The sequence below is a fragment of the Vulpes lagopus genome, chromosome 24, assembly GCF_018345385.1.
Source record: "Vulpes lagopus strain Blue_001 chromosome 24, ASM1834538v1, whole genome shotgun sequence".
NCBI classification, from domain to species: domain Eukaryota; kingdom Metazoa; phylum Chordata; class Mammalia; order Carnivora; family Canidae; genus Vulpes; species Vulpes lagopus.
This window is the reverse complement of record NC_054847.1, coordinates 21096319-21117776: the sequence shown is the minus strand read 5'-3', so window position 1 is coordinate 21117776 and position 21458 is coordinate 21096319. Positions and strand designations below refer to the sequence as shown.

General features: G+C 37.4%; 1 protein-coding gene across 1 annotated transcript in view; it reads left to right on the top strand.

The window, feature by feature from the left end:
* NXPH2 (neurexophilin 2) overlaps window positions 1-18395 on the top strand; it is a 109503-nt gene extending 91108 nt beyond the window's left edge. Inside the window, exon 2 of the mRNA XM_041739344.1 lies at window positions 15887-18395. Coding sequence (XP_041595278.1) covers window positions 15887-16630 — 744 coding nt within the window. The 3' untranslated portion in view covers window positions 16631-18395. The remainder of the gene's footprint in view (window positions 1-15886) is intronic.
* Window positions 18396-21458: the final 3063 nt, after the last annotated feature.

Genomic DNA, 21458 nt, shown 5'->3' with positions numbered 1-21458 from the left:
GCCACTGCCTGTGGGCCTGAACCAGTTCCTAATCCCAGGACAGTCCTGTTCGACCTTTCCCAGGACTTCTGAACCACATGTTGGAAGAAGGGGGGCAGAGAACGGAGGGAAGGCTACTCAAGAGTTTGCCAGAAAGACAGAAAAGACTTTGACTTGATCTTATTTGCAAATGATTACAGACACTGAGGAAGAAGCCATGACAGATCTTAGCTGGTATCAGATGACTGAAAGACAGCTCCCTAGGTGTATACGTAGCTGTGCCAGTGGCCAGGACGTCACAAAAACCCATGGGGCCATGGGCACACTACCTCAGCCCAGCAGAGACTACATGAAGCAATGTTGCTATCATTTGAGTTGTAACAAAGAGCTCTCCAGCCCCCCGCCCCTAAAAAACAAAACAAAACAAAACAAAACAAAAAAACAAAACAAAAAAACCTTCTATCTTCATATTTAACTGCTACTTACACTGTCACAGAGGAATCAGGTCATGTTTTACAAAATGGGAAACCAGTGTTATGTGCTTTCCATGGTTCAAGTTGTTGCAGGATCTCTTTTCCTTCAGGGCCTGCAGTTTTTGGTCACACCTCTTGGAAGAATGAAGAGGTAGACCAGACGAAGGGTGATGGGTAGCAAAGCGAGGTTTATTGAATGAAGCAAAGTTTATTCAGAGTGCAAAGCTCCCGAAGAGGGAGGGGACCTGAGACTGTTGCCAATTTGGAGTTTAAATCCAGGAGTTTTTATGGGCTCTGTGGGGTGGGCTGTTTTAATCTGATTAATCCTCCATGCACCTGTTACCCAATCAGGTCCTACCTATCAGGGAATGTTCACATGGGAAAGGGCAGAGGGCTCCTTGCAGGGTAGTGTTTCCTAGCCTTGAGGATCAAGAGGGAGGTGGCTGCCACTGCCCGAGGGCACGCTGGCCAGCACAGGCCACCAGATCAAGCTCTTTGTTTAAATATCCCACTGGCTGTTGAGCTGGCCCCAGGCCTGGGTTAGGATGCCCAAGGCCATTCCCTCCCATTCTGTCACGTACAAGTCTGAAGTCGTCCCAATAGAAGACTTAACTCTGGGGTGCTGAGTAAAGCCTAAAACAACAGGATGTGGTCTTTTTCTTTTTAAGGATACTTTTCCTCTTAGGACAGAGCCCCTTGTCCCTGCCTGTCTTTCTTCTGTCTTCCATTAAAGTGAACTCATCTGCTAGAAAGCTAGATCCATAGATCTTGAACTCCAGGTAAAATTGGGGCTAACAGTAAAGACCAGCGAGTTGATCTCAGATTCCAAATGGAAGAGGAAGTCACAGGAATGAATACCCCTTGAGAGTAATGGAATTTAGTCTTTCTTTATAACACTCTGTAAATTAAGTTTTTCAATCATTACTGCCAACTCTTTCAGATATTATCTTGGAATTTTTTTCTATTTAGTTTTCATTATCCCTCTATTGGATTATCATTACTGCTTATTTGGGTCCATTCTACAAACATGCGACTCCTCTTTCCACATCTCCACTATTTTTTTCTACTTGACTACTTTATTGACTCCATTTTATTTAGGATCTAGAACATTTTCCAAAGTGGCCTAAGAGTAAAGCCTAGGAAATAAAAAGTTGTGAAAGGTTCAGGATGTTACACACTGCCAGTCAGATTTATGTACGCAGTTTTTATTGGGCACTTACTGTGAATCAAACATGGTGATAAGCACTGGAGACATGAAGGCGAACAAGATATAGTAGCTGCCTTCAAGGAGTTTACAAAAAGAAGAGTCAAGTGAAAAATAAATAATAATGATAATAATAAAACAACATGACAAGTGAAGCAATTTGAACTTCCACAGTTTACTCTTGGAAGAACATGGAGACATTTGACCCTAAATCTGAACCTGTGATGAAATCACAATCAAGCATCTCCCTTATTAGGTCCTATGGAGAATGTAAGAAAATGGGAGGCATAAATGAGTCATCAAAATAAGATACTCACACATGAACATAATTATTAAAATTAAAAGGCAGTATTGGAGTTCTCCAGAGATACAGAATCAATAGGATATACAGATGATAAAAAAAAAAAAAAGATAGATGGATGGATAGATGGGTAGATAAGTGGAAACCTAAAAAGCCATATTTCAAGGGATGGCTTCTTGCGATTATGGGGGCTGGCAAGTCCAACATCCATAGGACAGGCCCCAGAAACTTTCATGCAAGAGTTAATGCTTCAGTTTTGATGCAGAATTGCTTCTTCCTCAGTCAAACACAACTTTGTCTTTAAGACATTTCAACTGATTGGATAATGCCCACCCACAACAAGAAAAGTAATCTCCTTTACCTAGAGTTAAACTGATCTGCTGTGGAGAAAACACCAAAGGTGTGGCTGGACAACTTTTGCTAAAGACAGTTGAGTGTAAAACTCATGGATCCAATCAACTATCTCAGTAGAAACCAGGAATAGAGATAGAATTATCCAAAAAAGATATGTGGCGGGCACTCTTGTTAATGGCTTGGACCCCGGTGAATGACACAGGAGACTGATGAGGTTTTAAGAAATTTATACCACCAGAAATGTCACCGGCTTGGACTGAAAGGTACAGTACAGGGAAAGGACAAGATGAAGAATGACTCAAGAGGGCAGAGTCATGGATGCAGAGACCAGAGCCCCCAAGACCTCCTTGGGCTTCAAGGGTGGAGCCAGCTCAGAGGACAGCGTGTTTGCTCTTGCCCCAAATGATCCAAATGATTCTGATATGGACTTGGATGACAAATGATGGAACAGCGAAGTGTCAAAGATTTAGGGAGGAATCTAGAGAAAATTGACCTGGATTTGAATTTAGATTTCATTCTTAGTAAGATTTTTTTTCTTCTAAAGCATTTAAACTGTTATGCAACTGAATATATTTTCTTTTTTTTTTTTAAGATTTTATTTATTTATTTATTCATGAGAGACACACACAGAGAGAGAGGCAGAGACACAGGCAGAGGGAGAAGCAGGCTTCCTGCAAGGAGCTCAATGCAAGACTCGATCCTCTACCGGGGATCACGCCTGTAGCCAAAGGCAGACACTTTACTGCTGAGCCACCCAGATGCCCCTGAATACAATATATTTTCTTAAAAATAACTAAAAATAATATACAAAAGATGTATTATTTATATTAAACAGAGAGAAAATATAAATGCACATTAAAATATTCATAGTTTTCTGACTTTAAATTTCTTTGGTTTTCTTAGTTTCATTTTCTAGAATAAACATTTTGTAATGAAAAGAAATTTTTTATTTGTAAGGTAAATATGTTATATTACATCCTATTATTTGTATTCTATTAATCAAGTTGCTTTTTGGTGTCAAATCCATTAGAATATCAGTGTGGAAAAAAATCAGTGACTTGATAAAAAAGACCTGATTTCCAGATTTATTGCTGCCTTTCAATACTTGGACCTTGGACAAGCCCTCTTAAAGTCTCTAAGGCTATTTCTTGCCCTACACACCTCACGAAATAGATGTCAGAATCAAATGAAGTTATTTATGAAGACTGTAATTCTCAGTATAAATGTTAGGAATAATTATTGCAAAAAATAATTTGAACAGTATTATCAGTTTCACTTGCACAAATATATGCATTTGTGTTTTTTATTGAATAGGACTTTTATCATATGGAAATTGTCATATAAATAGCCTACATTTATGTAGGCTCATGTAAAAATCCCCAATAGATTGTGAATGTTTGCATTTAAGTGAAATATCATACTTTGTATCTAAAACCACTTGAAGATTTATTTTAAATGAATAAATGCCATGTCTGTGGAAAGAAGTTAACCAATAAACACTGACATTCTGAGCTGAAAAAGGGAGAGTCAACTGATTATGAATGTTAACCACATCTACAATAAAGCTTCACAGCAACACCTAGAATAGTGTTGGAATAACTGAGCACCATCACTTAGCTGAGTTGACACTTAAAACTAATCATCACGGGGCACCTGGCTATCTCAGTTGGTAGAGTATGTGACTCTTACTCTTGAGGTCATTAAGTTTGAGCCCCACGTTGGGTATAGAGATTACTTTAAAAATAAATAAATAAATAAGACCTTTAAAAAACTAACCATCACAGGCAGTATACGCTAATTGCCAGACTAATGGTACCTGAAGATTGAAATGCCAAATGGATTTGATGGAAAATGTGCCCTCCTCCTAACCACCATCTCCTGTCTGTGTCTGCAACCCCCACCCCATGTTGAAACTCTGCCTAAACTGACATAGAAATAACAATAACTGGCATTTCCACTCATTCAACTGTTCTTCCCTCTGTTGTAACTTCCCTTTTCAAATGCCAACTTTTAGAGGTCAAGACACAGATGTGTGTTGTTCCTCCCAGGCATTATATGAGAAGTATTTATTTGTTCCTATCACGTGAAGCTCTTCTCTCTCATTAAAATCTTGGATGGGGTTTATAAGGACACAAGGGTGAAAACAGACCGTACCACTTACCACTTACAGTCTCTAACTACAAAAGGACTATTTTTTATTCTCTTCGATTATTAAAAGAAAACAAAAACAAAACAAAAAACCTTACCTTGTTTGACTTTGCAAAACGTGCAGTAAATGAGACTGCAATCTGACCCCTGTTTCATTCTGGAAACATGGTCATCTCATAACACTTAGCAGTCCCCTACCACAAGACATCCTCAACATTTGTTTCTAGCCTGTTCATGCTTAAGAGCCCCTATTATTCAGCTTGCTAATACAAAATGAAATCCAAATTTTCTTCCACACCATTTCCCCTAAATGTTTACAGAAATTATGGCATGTGCATGCACATGTGTATTTATACTTATGATATTTCTGTGTATCAGAGTGTCTGTGTGTGATTTTTTTTTTTTTTTTTTTTGCATAGGTTGTGTCATTGCTTTTCCAGATTACTGTCATCAGGATAAAATAGGAATTGCCATATTTAACCTTAGCAATAAAACTACTGCCAAGCATTGCAATCTAGCTTTTTGGCTCTCACTGCTAAGATTTCTGTCTTCACATTTATGTTTCCTGTTAGTTCCTGTATCAATTTAGAAAAATGTAAAGGGTAGCTATTAAAAGATATCTGGAAGGTAAAATGAATTTGCTACTCTCAGCAGAAAGGAAGGATGTCCACTGTGTAGCTTTTTTCTGCTAAGCGATCATTTGTTTTTCAACTTGCAAAATGAATTTTGAAACAATGCCACATTATGCCACAAAATATTAATAGGCACAATTAATATATTGATATGTGTTTGATTTTACCATCCTTCATTCCCTTTATGTCATTCTTCTTCTAATCTGCTGTGACAGTTCAGTAATGGAGCCCCAGAAATATGACTTTAGGGTGAGCCGTACTACTAATCATCAATATAGCATTGTGTGTTGTCCATCCTGTTTTGTCGGCAACAATGATAATCTGTAAAATGTCTACTCAGAAAATGCTTTCCAAGATTCCTTTACAAGCAAAAAATTTAATGGGATGCTGAGTTTGATCATGACAGGGATTTCTTTTTTTGTTTTTTTCTGCCGAGTAGGTTGTCATTTTAGTTTTAACTACAGGCTACAGGACAGAATTGTTAAGCAATCCAATTATATAAGCTATATATATAGGCAACAAAAATGAGGCTTTAGACCTCCTTCATTATTGGCTCTGTAATTCTTCAGCTCTAATGGGATCTGCAGGCCACCTCTAGATCACATAACAGTGGTCACTTTGAGGGTTCTTGGCTTAAACTCATACCCCCAGTAAAATAATTACTAGCTAGCTACATGGACTCCATCATGAGCAACTTACAAACAGATCTATTAAACACACCAGTTATTCTTCCAAATTGGCACTTAGCAGTGATGGTCATTCTCAACAAACATTAATGAATGCTTCCAGCATATCCAAGGGGGGCAAACTAGCTGCCTTTAAAAAAGATCTGTCTGGGATGCCTGGGTGGCTCAGCGGTTGAGCATCTGCCTTTGACTCAGGGCGTGATCCTGGAGTCTCAGGATCGAGTCCCACATCGGGCTCCTTGAGAGGAGCCTGCTTCTCCCTCTGCCTGTGTCTCTGCCTCTCTTTCTGTGTCACTCATGAATAAATAAATAAAATCTTTAAAAAATAAAAAAAATTTTAAAAATTAAAAAAAAAAAAAAGATCTGTCCAGATCAGTATCACTTTATCTCTTGTAGCACATGCCACTCCTATTATTAAGAAGCCAGCCCTTCCAGCTTGGTACAAATCCACATGTCTGGAGCATTCAGTTCATTCTGTCTGGTACTGGAAAGTCATATATATATATTTTTTTTTAGTGGACAGAGGACTACATATTTTTAATGCAGTAGTAAAAAACAGTTAAGGGTGTGGTCTTCCTTGTTAATGGTAGGTGATCTATTCAATCTATACAATGTGTATTACATACATTATGTTGTTTCATGGTAAAGCAGTATAGGATGTACATACTTTATATTCAGTTTAAACACATAAAACTGAAAACATCCTCTTGAGGTCTTTTCAGTGCTATGGTTATGAAAAAAATTAGTTTGTTTTATTTTACCTTTTATTTAAAACATTCACTAGTTCTTGTGAAAAACCATAGATATCAGTCAAATTTGTTGCCTGTTAGCATCTTTTCACACACATAGAAACATAAAGACAAACCTACATTATTTCAAAATGTTGTTATTTATCTAGAGCATACTTAGTTCATTATCAATCAGCATTAATATATATCATATTAATCATATAGTATGATAGAAAAGGGTTGTAACATAATCATGGCAAAGGTCTGGCTCTCCCAGAACCCAACAATATATACAGTTGACCCTTGACTAATACAGGGACTTAAGGGTGCTGACCCCCATGCAGTCAAAAATCCACATATAACTTTTAACTCCTCTCAAACTGAACTACTAATAACCTATTGACTGGAAGACTTACCATAACATAAATAGTTTATTAACACATATTTTTTACATTATATGTGTTGTATACTGTATTCTTACAATAAAGCAAGCTAGAGAAAAGAAAATATTATTAAGAAATCATAAGGAAGAGGATATTCATTTACAGTACTGTATGCTATTTATGGAAAAATATCTGCATATAAATGGACCCGCAGAGTTCTAACCCATGTTGTTCCAGGGTCAACTGTACTATAAACCTTCACAGGTCTTAAGGGGGAAAGACCAGGCCTGCTAGGGTTGCCACCTACGAGCACCAGACCTCCTGATCAGGAATTCAGCCCTGACCAACGTCAGAGTCCACTTATGGTTAATAGAAGCAGTCGTGGACTTTCAGTTATAAGATGAATAAGTTCTCTGCGTCTAATGTACAGCCTGATGACTGTAATTGATAGTACCGTGTTCTATAATTGAAATTTGCCAGGAACCCTTTCTTAAGGGTTCTCACCCGCCTCCCCCCAAAAAAGGTAACTGTGAGGTGATGGATGTGTTAATTAACTGGATGCTAGGGATCCTTTTACACCGTAAACATGTATCAAATTATCACGTGGGGCACTTTAAATCTATTACAATTTTGTTTATCAATTATACTTCGGTAAAGTTCTGCGGGGAGAAAAAAGAAAAAAAATTAACCTTTCACGAGAAGAAATATAACTATTGTCTTATAATGTTATCACACTCTCATTAGTAATTATAAACAAATCGATACACAATTTGGAACAGGAAAAAAGGAGTATAAATACCAAGATCGATTCCTTTCCTTGTCACTGATTCACTCATTATCAACCATCAACTAGTGAATCTTGGATTTCATTTCTCTCATTAGAATAAAGGTATTAATTACTCCGTTCTATTCACATCCTGCACTGTTGCTCCCCCTCTTTAGGACTAGCACTCTCTACATCCTGTTGTGCTGATGTGTGCAGATATAGATATCGGTACAGATGTAGATACAGATATAAATTTCCAATCCTTTATGACAACTACAAATAAGTGAGATATTTATGTGTGATTAATGCTTCTTTTCCTTTCTCTCCTACAAATCCCACAAAGGCAAGAATTCTATCTGCCCCGTGAGAAATGTGCTCCCAATCCCTAGAGCAAAAATGCTAAACCTGGAAGGCATTCAATAAATAGGTGTTGAGTCAGTGACTAAAGATTCTGTGTCACCTCAATCCTCTGGCCTACAGAACTCACCTCATTACACGTGTCCCTCCCGCAGAGCTGCCTCACTCTGAGTCACTTTCTACCTCGTGACCTCCTTTTTCTCTCTCAAGTGAACTCTAACCTTTTCCTCCCCTTGCCCCCCCCCCCGCCCCTGTTTTACCATTGAGAAAATGGTTGTGACTCCCAGGATGATGGGACCACAGTGGCAGTGCCAGATTACCATCCCAGTGTTCTGACCCCAACTCCTTCCAGCAAATCAAAGCACTACTATTTCCATGTCTCGTTCTTCTGTGCTGCAGTTTTTAACCTATTCTGATTGAGTTCATTTTGCCTGCTTCTTTCATTCATTCCATCGCTCTTGCAAGTTTTTCTGTTTGGGTAAATTCAGCCCCTGGAGACTGTGCCAACAGATTCTTTTCTACAATGCATGCACTTGTTTGGGACTCCCCATTTTTTCTCCCAGTCCAGCCATTTGCAAGTGCAATGTGGGAGTACAGTCACATTCATCTGATTGCAGGTATAGGCAAAAGTCAGTGAAGCAATAAATTTACTCCTGCAAAAGCAAAATAATTTGGGGGGAAATATTTCCAAGCTGTTCAGGCTTCCTACTTTCTTAAACAAAGTGTGTTAATGCCATCCAGTCTGGTCTTGCTAAGTCAGGGGAACTATATATAGAGGCAGTGAGCTTAAAGTGCTGAGCTTCAATTACTTAAGAAATTCAAGCCTTTCGTACTCCACTGTTGTCACGAAAGTGAAGAGTCAGTGGGTGCTCAATAAACGTGTCAGTTATAATTGTTAAACACTGGGCTGGGACAGCAAGGCTGGTCGAGGTATCTCCTCCATTGGCATTTCTTCAAATAAAAACTCCATCTGTTAAAATTGCTATAAGATAGAGCTTCCTGGACTGATAATGACGTGGCATATATTGAATGGAATTTGAACCCCAGAAGTTCAAAGCTATAAATGCCCGTCAATTCCTTTCTGTTATTCACTGTGTATGAAGAAAACCCCCCTCTTCTTTGCTCCCCAACCCTATAGCATGCAGCTTCAGAGAAAAAGCAAAGCTGTCACAATGATGGACATCTAGAAAAGGCTTATCCCATAATTATGGAAAAGGTCTCACTGTCCCCCGAGCCCAGGGGAGAGCAAGTAGCATTCATGATCCTGTAGCACCCAGAGTACTATGACTATAGAATGGCCTTTCTTTCATTAGCTCTCCCTTCCCCCTTGCTAAACAGGTGCAAAGAAAACCCCATCCACAAGTTGATACTGACTCAGTGGGTATGTAGAATCAAGTATGGTGGACTGACTCCAAAATTGAGAAAAGGGACATTTGACACTAATACAGTCAGCATCTAATTCTATGTAAGATATTGATAGAATAAGCTCTTCTGATGAGCTGCCGGTGATGGAAATTGACCCAATTTTTAAAAAATTGATGTTAAATAAAAAAATAATAATGAGAACAGACAAATTTATAGTGTGCAGTATTCTGAAATACTTTATGAGTAATGTATGACTTCCTAAACAACTCAGAAGTTATTTTAGATAACTCAGTAATGAAATAGCTATAAATTGAAAGGCTTGAGAACTTAAAAAAAAGTTAATCCTAAACCAAGTGCAGCCGAATTAAATGTAAGTTAAATTAAGTTTATGATAACAAAAATGAACTAGCCTTGTGAAAATTCCGAAAGGAAACCTTTAAAAAGAGGATCTTCTCTCCCTGCGCCAGAATACAAAGAGTAACATCAACAGTCTTGAAGTGTGTTGCTAACGTGCGCTTGAGATGAAGTGATGAAAATGGCACGCACCACCGTGGTCTTCCTTCCCAGACCTGTAACCCCACTATAATCATGAAACAAAAATCAGACAAACTCAAATTGAAGGACGTTCTATGAAATGCCCAACCAGTACTCTTCAAAACATTCGATGTCATCAGAAACTAGGAAAGACTGGGACTCCCAGGTGGCTCAGTTAAGCGTCAGACTCTTGGTTTCAGTTCAGGTCCTGATCTCAGGGTCATGGGATCGAGCCCTGTGTCAGGCTACGTGCTCAGCCTGGAGTCTGCCTGAGAGTCTTTCCCTCCCTCCACCATCTCCCACTCCTGCTTTCTTTCTCGATCAAATAAATAAGTCTTAAAAATAAAAACAAAAACAAAAAAAAGGAAAGACTGAGAAACTGTCACAGCCAAGACAAGCCTAAGGATTCATGGTGATCACAGTGTGGGATTTTAGATGGGATCCTCTGGTAGATTAAAAAAACATTAAGGAAAAACAAAGGAAACCTGAGTAAAGTATGGACTTCAGTTCATAATTGTGTGTCAGTATTGGCTCATTAGTTGTGACAACTGTGCTCTAAGATGCTAACAGTATAGGAAATGGGGAGTAGGGTGTATAGTAACTCTCTCTATTGCACAATTTTTCTGTAACTAAAATTACTCTAAAATAAAATGTTTATTGAAAAATATATGACAGATGTAGTTTTTAAAAGGATCTTCTGATATAGTATTTGCAGAGGAAGATGCTTTTTCGTTTATAAATTATTTCCATAATTCGTGACAGTTCTCACATCTGCTACTATAAAATTCATTGCAGCTTCTTTGCCTCTTGGGAAAAAAATGCATTTAATTATCAGCGAAATTCAACTCCAGCTTGTTATGATGAATGATTTGAACCTGTCAGCTTTTTTCCCTCTAAAAACAAAGAACTGGAATGAAATACAGTCTTCTTCTCTACTCCCTTCCTTCCACCTGCTTCATTTAATTGATGAAGGTTTGAGCTTTTATTAATCTTTTTGAGCTCCTCCGTAAGATGCAGAAAAAGCTAATATGATATCATTGTATCTTGCTAATGTGTGTGCTTTGTGAAATTGATACACCCTGCCAAGACATAAATTACTTAAACTTTGATAAATGTGTGGAAATCAGGGGATGTTCAAACAGATAAAGCACAGCAATTCCTCTTTTTTCTGCCGTTTTTAAACTCCATTTTGTGCTTGCGGTGAAATGTTTTTGCATTATTATTGTAATACGATGGGACAAAAGACAGCAGAAACCAATAGAGAGCTCCAGCAAGTACAAAAGTAACCAGGGGGATACAGCCATGTGTTTTGTAGATAACATCTAACAACGTTGTCTTGGACAGAGTGGTTTGCCAACAGGTTCAGAACCACCTACAGTCTCTCAGCATGTTGTATCATGGAAATTGTCTGTTCAGGAACGAGGGCGCCTGCCAGACATTTTGTACTTTCAGGTCTTTTTGCTGACTCATTTAGTAGGTCAGAATCAAAGAGCCACAAACACATTTTGTTGGCAAAGAGAGCTCACCTGTGCCTGTGATCTGGCTATGACTCAGATGCCAGTGAGACTGGAAATATGAGGAAATGATTGATTGATGTTCTGGGGTTGAGAAGGGTGTTCTCTACTCAGTCATTAATTTATCTTATGGCATTGAACAAGTTGCTTGATTAACCATTAATCAGTTTCCTGGAGGCCTGAGAGTTCATACAACCCTTTGAAGACAGTTCTTGAATAGAAAACATGGTACTATCCATTGGACCATGTAAGAGCCATCAGTCTTTGAATGCCTTTTGCCAGAGATTGGGTTCAGTAATTTCCATCCATTCTTTTATTTGGTCCTTGGAATCAGTCAGCAAAGAAGATATAGATGAGAAAATGGTTTCACATTAAACACTCAAGTGAGAGGTAGAAGGTCATCCGGCACCGGATCCCTTGGCTTTTTCCACCATGCTGCTTCCATACTGGGAGTATATAAATGAGTGTGGGGCAGGGCTATAGATCATCCAACCCCTAGGCATCCCTGATTAGATCTTTGAGATTAAGCATGAGGCTTAGGGACTTAGATTGCACAACCATCTCTGTAGACCTGGTCTAGGAGAGGGTACCCTCTCAGCAGTGATGCGTTCATAAGAAAGTATTCAGGAAGGCCACCTGGGTGCCTCAGTGGGTTAAGCATCTGCCTTCAGCTCAGGTCATGATCCCAGGGTCCTGGGATGGAGCCCCACATCAAGCCCCACATTAGGTTCCCTACTAAGCAGGGAGCCTGCTTCTCCTCCTCCCTATTCCTGCCACTCCCCCTGCTTGTGCTTGCTTTCTCTCTCTCTCAAATAAATAAATAAAATCTTAAAAAAAAAAAAAAAGAAGAAGAAGAAAGTATTCCAGGGAGAAGGCCAAACAAGTTATACCAAAGAGAGAGTGAGTTGGGAAAGGAAGCACAATTGTCAGCTTTCTAGGACAATTAGCAATACATATAATTACACTTCTGCCCATATTTCATTATCTGATAACCTTTTGAGATTTGCATTTAGATTTGGAAATCAGTATTTGTGATAATGGTCATGTATTTATTTTACAGTAATAAACAGGGGCACCTGGGTGGCTCAGTCAGTTAAGTGCCTGGGTTGGGTTCAAGTCAGGATCACAGGGTCCTGGGATTGAGCCCCGCATCAGGGCTTCTTGCTTAGCGGGGAGTTGGCTTGTTCCTCTGCCCCTCCCCCCACTCATAGCCTGTCTCTCTCAAATAAATAAATAAAATCTTAAAAAAAATAAAATAATAAACAAATGAAGTTATACACAGCTTTTCTTAACTAGTTTAATATTGTCAAAGCAAGTTAAAAATACATGATCTAGAGCAAAGCAAAAAAATTAAAATATATATATATCTACTTTTTATCTAAAAATGTCTATTATCTAAATATTGTTAGTATTTTCCTGAGAACAGACGGCAATTATAGATCTGTGCTATTAGTTAAATTTTCTTATTTTTTATATGAGCCTACTTTATCATCAAAAGCTCCTTGAACAGTTTGAACCTGTATTGTATTAGAATATATTTTTTAGAAATCAAATTATATCTTAAATTCTCATGTGGAAAATATTTTCTGAAGAGTGGAAGAGCCTTTCTAAAAGCAATTAGTTACATCTAAGTTATCTGCTTCATAAATTTAGGTTTTGTTTTGTTTTGTTTTAATAGTCTCATTTCTTAGGGTTAGTCACGTATGTTTGGATCAAATTATTCATGGCAGAAATGACTACAAAGAAAATCTTTTCTTTTAACACTCAGTAAATGATCATTTAGTAGTATTATTCCTGTTTTTGTTATTATCATTGAGTAATCTCAGAACCAGCACAGCAGAAGTCCTAGAGATAAGAGGATTTCTTGACATCTCTCATAATGGGGTCTATGATGAGTAAAAGGCCAATATCAGTTAACTTGCAAACTTACTTGTCATTGAATGATGGGTTCACTGTTTATAGGTTTTCAATAATGGAAAAGTAAGGAGAAAATCAGGTCAGGCACTAAATGAGGAAAAATGATCCAGGTGGAAAAAATTCAGGAAAATGTATAATGTAAAGCAGACATTTTTAAGGGGGGAAGAAGGAAGATCATGTTGCTGCTGGGAACAAAGAATGTTCTCATACTTCTGAGCAAAAAAGTATTTCTGAATGGAAAATGGGTCTTAGTTCTAAAAAAGCATTGATCGGCAGCATGATGTATAAGGGTAAGAACTGAGATTTTTTTAAAAAAATTTAGAAGGGCAAAATATCAGAAGGGATTTACCCTATCAGAGAGAGGAAGGAAGGCAAGAGTGAGGAAAGAAGTTTGTAAGTTGTACCAAGTAGGGGAGTAGCGATCAGGAGGTAAAGTTCTTGCGGACGAGCTTCTCAGCAAGTAGAAGGTGTGTCTGTCAGCATGGACCACGAAAGGCACATCTCTTGCAATACTGGAAATGGCTGAAAAATAGATAGTAGACCCTGGACAACAAGAATCACAACCACAAAAAAAGAGAAATTGGACCTTGATCAGCAAGGGGTTCTTATCTGCCCATGTGTCCTTGGTCATCTCGCTAGGCAAGAGGCTGGCGGTGTCAGTTGGACCAGGCTGCATCAGTCAGTTCTCAGGAAACTCAAGGCATAATGGAAACCAGCACTGAACTCCATGGGCTAGTACCAATGGATTTAAATGAGATTTGTGCACATCATAATTAAGAGTGTTCAAAATCAGAAAGCTAAAAAAACAAAAAACAAAAAACAAAATCAGAAAGCTAGTTGCAGTGTCAAAAATACTCAGAATATCTTGAGCCAGGAATCTAGAGTAAGAATTCTTCTTTTCTTGGGGAATATATTCACCTTTCAACACCAACAGAGGAAAGAAATATCCACTCAGGATACCTAAGCCCCTAAGAAGGTGGCACGGATTTAGGTTCTCAAAACAGTAAGAATGTGCTTCGTGTCACTTTGTCCTTCTGCCAAACCTCAGTAATTTAAGGGAAAAGAATTTTTAAAAATACTAGACATGAGGAAGAAAAGCTTTCAGGAAATTAATCAAAGGCAAATATATATTATGAACTCCCTGCCCAACATACACAGAAAGAAAAAACCCACACATCCATTGAAGTCCTTAGTTTCCAACTCTAAAGTGATCTTGGGGACGAGGTGTAGGTGAAAATACTTTTCACGAAGCTCTATTAGAACTTAAACTTCTAAACTTTTATGAATATATAGAAGATAACCTCATGTTATTAAACTCTACCATATGGTCGAGTGCAATATTTATGATCCAAGCTGTGTCTTCTTTTTTTTTCCTCAAAATTGGATTGAAAGCAATAATTTTTGTAATAATACTGAGACTAGTTTTACCAGGTGCTTTGCCAAGTTTGAAAGGGTTGGGGAAACAGTTCATAAATACAGCTTCACTTCTCTCTCATCCTTTTCATCATGCTGACAGTTTTCTGGAGAATCATTACCAGAGTGGTTTGTGCCATTAGAGATAAGAGGCTATCTGTGTTTCCACTAGAAACCTCTATTTTCCGGACTTTATAACTCATCCATAAATATTCACTCCAGGCAACAGTTTCATATATTATGATTCTGTTCCTCAAAATCAATGTTGACTTAACTAAATGATTTTTAGAAATTAAGGGGAGTCTGACACTACAAAAAGAATAAAAAGAAAAATCAGATGCAGATGTAGTACTGTGTTTCAGTGGGTGTGATCTGAACCGCTTTTTGTGAAATCCATAAAACATTTGCATTCTTTCTTAGCAATTCTTTCATGGTATATAATTCAGTTGTAATAAAAGTTTTTGGATAATCTATAGTCTGTTATTAATTCAAAATAGACATTTTCAGTTTGTTTCTGTTGCTGTAAACACCACAAAATTTGAAATTGTCTTTTTTCAACTGAAGCTTTTGTAGAACTTTCTATTACTATTCACACTCCTTTTTTGTTACAGAGTTTGAGATGGGGCTATATCAAAAGCTATGACATTATTTGACCTAAGCCTTTGAGTATAATAATACTCTTAATATTTCCAATATTACACTTAAGAGATTAATCAATATCTTATATTCAGATGGTTTCTAGCTTCTTGGTAGAAACCTTCAGCATTCCAGAGTTGTCTTCACCTGAAAGAGAAGACCTCACAAATTGAATGTTTTTACCAAAGGAGATACCAAAATATATTGCTTCCTCCAATCTGGAAAGATAATATCATGAAGATTAGGAAGCAAGGACTAAAACCACATCAGCCCATTAAAATAAAATACTTTCTTCCTAATTTGAATTTTGTACTCACAACTTCACATTGCTTGAATAGATGCTCATCCTGTTACACTGTTGAGCCCAGGTGTGTCGTCGAAATGCTATTTATCAAGAATCGAAATAATACTGCAAGCACTTCCCCTGTGCTTTGGCTTTAGTTTGTGTGCTCAAAGCCTAACCTGAGGTGTATTTCTCTTTCTTCTTTTCGAACAGCTATTCTGTGACAGTAAGAAGGTGGTGCATGCCACAGAGGGGCTGGACTGGGAAGACAAAGATGGCCCGGGGACTTTGGTCGGAAATGTGGTGCACTCAAGGATCATCAATCCTCTGCGCCTGTTTGTTAAACAGTCTCCAGTCCCAAAGTCTGGACACCTGGCTTATGGGGACAGCATGGAAAACTTTTGGGATTGGCTGGCCAATGTCACGGAGGTTCAGGAGCCATTGGCAAGAACTAAACGGAGGCCAATAGTAAAGACGGGAAAATTCAAGAAGATGTTTGGATGGGGTGACTTCCATTCCAACATTAAAACTGTTAAACTCAACCTCCTCATCACGGGGAAAATTGTTGATCATGGAAATGGAACCTTCAGTGTTTATTTCCGACATAATTCCACAGGCCTAGGCAATGTTTCAGTGAGTTTGGTACCCCCCTCCAAAGTGGTGGAATTTGAGGTTTCCCCACAGTCTACCTTGGAGACCAAGGAATCGAAATCTTTCAATTGTCGCATTGAGTACGAGAAAACAGATCGGGCGAAGAAGACTGCCCTGTGCAATTTTGACCCATCCAAGATCTGCTACCAGGAGCAGACTCAGAGCCATGTGTCTTGGTTGTGCTCCAAACCCTTCAAGGTCATTTGCATTTACATTGCCTTTTACAGTGTTGATTATAAACTTGTGCAGAAAGTCTGTCCTGACTACAATTACCATAGTGAGACTCCATACTTATCTTCTGGCTGAATCTGTCCACAGTGATATAAATGAAGGTTGAATATATATTTAATTAGAATGGCCAAGAACCAAGCTCAGCTCTTCATGGTAAAGGATCCCTTCTGTTTCTGGCAGTGAACCTTAGTTCCCCATTAGGTTTTCAAATTAAAAAGAAAAAAAAAAAAGAAAAAAGAAAAAGAAAAAGAAACATCTTTAAATGTGAAATGTGTTTGTTTTGGTCATACCTTAATCTAAAAAGTCAAACTGTGTATGAAGCCATCACTTTCACGTAGGATGGCTAAGTCCTAGAAATATTGTTGTTTCTCTAAAAGAAGCATCTGTGGTAGCAACATGTAACGAGAAAGAACCGAATTATGCATGTGATAAACATTGCTCTTGAAATGAGCCTGCCTTTGAAATATGTTTTGGAAGGTTACCTTAAAAATAGCAGATTCAGTAAAGTAACTGAAAAGATTGTATTTGATAGATGAATCACATTTCTGACATCAGATTCTTTTTTTATTGCTGTCTTCCCCCCTACCCCCACATCTGTGCTGTTACTGATATGAGAGATGAAGGGGTAAATTTTGTTTCAAAACTCATGTGTGCAGTTACAGTGCCACAGTGGAACTAAAAACATTATTGTCTGAGCTAGGGTGGGATGTGATTTAACTTAGCCCTGTGTTGATCAGTATCTTTAGGATTCTCATCTGAGTAGTCATATTGGTACTTTGGGAAAGCTAATCTGGATGTATTTTAAGTCAGTCCCACAATAATGAAGATCATGATGTTTTTAGATTCTTTTGCCAAATTCATTGGTGTGACATTGCCAAAAATACTATAAAATCTGTATTCACCCTATAACCTATAACCCCATTCTATTCGATAGTGTGATTTTATATACATGCCTAGAACAACTCCAGAATTGAGAGAAAGTGATTGTTCCCTAGGCAAGAATAGGGAACAAAATTGGAAGTGGACTGACAAAATTTCAGGATTATGGATTCATCATTTCTAGCCTCCCAGATTAAGTCCTCTTTGCGTGTATTTAATTATTTGAATGAGGGATCAAATCCTCCGTGGAAATAAAGAGCATATTTAAACATGACTGGTTATTATTAAATGCTAACAACCAAGATACCTAACTCATCACCAGGCTTTTGAAATCACTTCCAAATTAATGTGGCTTCACAGTCCGAGTCCTTGCCATCTTCTCTGAGGGCCTGTGGACAGTCATCTTGCATCGTAGAGCTGCATGATCTCTGAGTTAGTACAGAAAGAGGGTCTGGCTGGCCAGTAATAAGATTCCTAGAACTTGTCAGACTTATGGAATGCTTACTGTTTTTACAACAGGTGTTCACTTTTGCCCCCTTATCTGTAAAGTATCAGTGGGAGTAAAACCTTAAATTAAAAGAAGACAAGTCCAACCAACAAAAATGTTCTTACTACATAGTTTAAAAAGCCAACAGCTCTTTCTCTATTTTGCATCTCCATTCCTTTCCTTTTACTGGTGATCTCTGTACAGTGTTTGATTTTGTCTTTTGTAAAAATTGTATTAGGATTAGTGTGTGGTAGTACAGGCTTGAAATTTTTGCTCTGAGTTCATCGGATGCTTTTGTAATTTTGTGGTTGGTGTGACATATTTTGAGGCATCTTTTTATTTTCATCTAGAAACAAGATTAAAATACTATTTATTGTAAAATATGTGGGAACCATATATGTATATATACTTAGAATTTTCTGTGTACAGAGAAAGTGTGTGTACACATTTCTATGTAAATAAAAAGAATTTGCTAAATCTGTCACATGACTTCAGGGTGTTTTTTTTTTTTTTTTAAGACTCTTCTTGGTTTCGTTCTCACAAGGATTTGTGTGTGTGTGTAACACCAAGTGGGCATCAAGTTTTTCCTTATGTACGTATTAAACAAAGCACTTTGGTTACGAAGATTTTAATGTAGAGTAAAAGAATAATTCATATATAGTATTTGGCACATAACATGGCACCTGGTAAGAACACTACAAGTGTGAGCTTCCATTATGGTTGATATTAATTATTATTATTACAACATGAAATATATGTTAAAAACTCTCTGATGTTCAAATGTTGAGTGATATAAACATATCCATGCAAAGAGTAAAAATGGAGATTGGTTTACACAATTCTTAGATTTTAGCAGGGTTTGTGGAATTTAAAAAAAAAGAAAGAAAGTTTCTCTAGGCATATTTTTTAATTGGAGTAGAACATATGCCACATACATTTTTAAGTCATAATTTCATCTCAAAGACTACATAATTGTCAGTAATGGTACTTGGCACAATATCAATCAGATTCCATTTAAACATGCAAATGCATACATTTCTACAAAACCATTTTTGCCTTTGAATATTGCAGTTGAGGGAAAGGACATTCATGTAAGCTAACTTTACACTCAATTACAAATTCTTCAAAAGTTATAGACCCTTTTAAAAATGAAAATTTAATGATTGTACACCTGAAACTACTAAAATGTTGTATATCAATTATACTTCAATAAAAAATTCTTTAAGTTAAAAAAAAATTCAGCAGAAATTTAATCTTCAGGGAGTTGTCAGGCATCTATCCAGGCTTGCTGCTTACTAGAAAGCAAACTAGTTTGAAGACCTTTTCACCCTCAGCAGAAACAATCTTTTTACTCATCACACTGAATCAGGAAAGAGACCATATATTTCCATGACTAAGAACAATGTGATCACACCAGCCACAGAGTCTCTAAGATCTGTGGAAAAGAAATGAGAGGAAGAGCCTGTGGACAGCATGCAGCAAAGCAGCAATCAGTAAAAAGGGAACAATTTTCTTCTTACTGCTTGGTAAGTATTGGAATTTCAATGCATTCTCATGATTAGAATAACAGCAACAAAGAGTGTAGTTCTCTGATACGGCCACCCATAAGAGTACTGATACATATTGCATTACAGTCTTAATCTTTATTCTGCAACACCTTTCTTCCTTATTTTATATGACTCAGATGCTACATGCTACATTTCAGGCATGACTGCTACATTTTAAACACTCCACAATCTGGTTAATTCTGTCTTCATTCAAGACATGGTCCTGCTGTTGGAGCTGCAGTCCCGGCTTCCAGAGCCCCGCTATTCAGAGGGTGTGAGCATATCAGCAGTGTTACCTCTAAACTTATTAGAAACACAGAATCTCGGTTCCTAGCCCCAGACATACCAAATTAGGAGTTTTCCTTTATAACAAGATCCCCATGTGACTTGTACACACATTTAACGACTAAGGAGTATTTCCGTAGAAAGTCTGATTTAGTGACTGTGCTCTAGGGATTATACACTTTTTTATAGGATATCTACATCTTTTTTTTTAAACCTTTATTTTTTTTTATTTAAGTAGAGTTGACACACAATGTTACATTAGTTTCAGATGTACAACATAGTGATTCAACTTCACTCTACATTATGTTGTGCTCACCATAAGTGTAGCTACCATCTGTCACCATGCAATGCTGTTACAGTATCATTGACTATAGGAATCTACATCTTAATAATCATCCCAGGTTATGCTGGTTCAAATAAGCTTCTGAAAATACCTTCCAAAAAAATATAAAGGACCGTTTTAACAACAAAACTTAAAGTAATAGATTGATAACCAAATAAAAAGTGATCAACCTAATATTAAGATATAGAAGAGTAATGTTTTGGGCATGGAACCCACTTCTCCCTCTGCCTGTGTCTCTGCCTCTCTCTCTCTCTCTCTCTGTGTGTGTGTGTGTGTCTGTGTGTGTGTGTCTCATGAATAAACAAAATCTTAAAAAAAAAAAAGAGTAATGTTTCAAAGAGAGTGCAACCTACCTATCTTCTGGTTCAACTCCCTCATTTAACAGACAAGTAGACTGAAGCACCATCACAATAAAGAACATAATATGCCCAGGAGTAAGTGGCAAACCCAATTGAAATGCAGATATCCTGACTCCTAATCCCAGGTTTTGTGTTACATAAGAAAAGTAAATTGAAACAGAGATTCAAGACAAAACGAAAATAAGTGCAGTAAGTGTATAACAAGTCATGATCCAGAAGGCAAACTGAACATGAACAGAACTGGCAAAGCTCTCTCTCTCCAAAACCTTCAGGGTTATAATTTCCTTATGAACATAAAATTTTTAAAAACTAACCACTATAGAAAAATAAAGTCAGAAAAAAAAGAAAAGAAAAGAAAAAGAAAGTCAGGACAGAGCAATTATATACAAAGATGAGAGCCCTGGGATATATTAGAGGTATGACTGGCTAAGAATTAACAGCAGTAAAACACCACATTTGGCAGAATTTTCCAGAGATTATAACACCTGAAAAAATATTTTCATAGAACTAGGTAAATTGTATGGAATACTTTATTTGCCTGAAAGTCCAATTTTATCTTATAAAGAAACTTAAATTAATTGGTCTATAAAATAGAGAATGGAATCATGCATTTTTACTTGCAGTAAAACTAGTTAACCCCAGCTTAATTAATCAAAACTTTCAATGAATGGAAATGTATATGTGCTGCTGAAGTAAGCACTCAATGAATGAAAATGTAATATGTCCAATAGTTAGAGACAAATCATAGGGAAACAAACTCTTATAACAGACATTTTTCTTCACAAAAATCTTATAGAAGAGTCATTTCATATTTGTCTTCATCTCCTACCCCAACTGTGAGGTCTGGAATCCTGGGCATGTAACCTCTTCTATTTCATTTATAATCCTTCCTCTTCTTTGTCTAGCTCAGCTCTTTCCTAAATAGTATATAATCTATTCTCAATAAGAATGAGTCAATTGTCATGCACAGCACCTGGCTCAAAGTGTCTGGTATGGAGTGGTT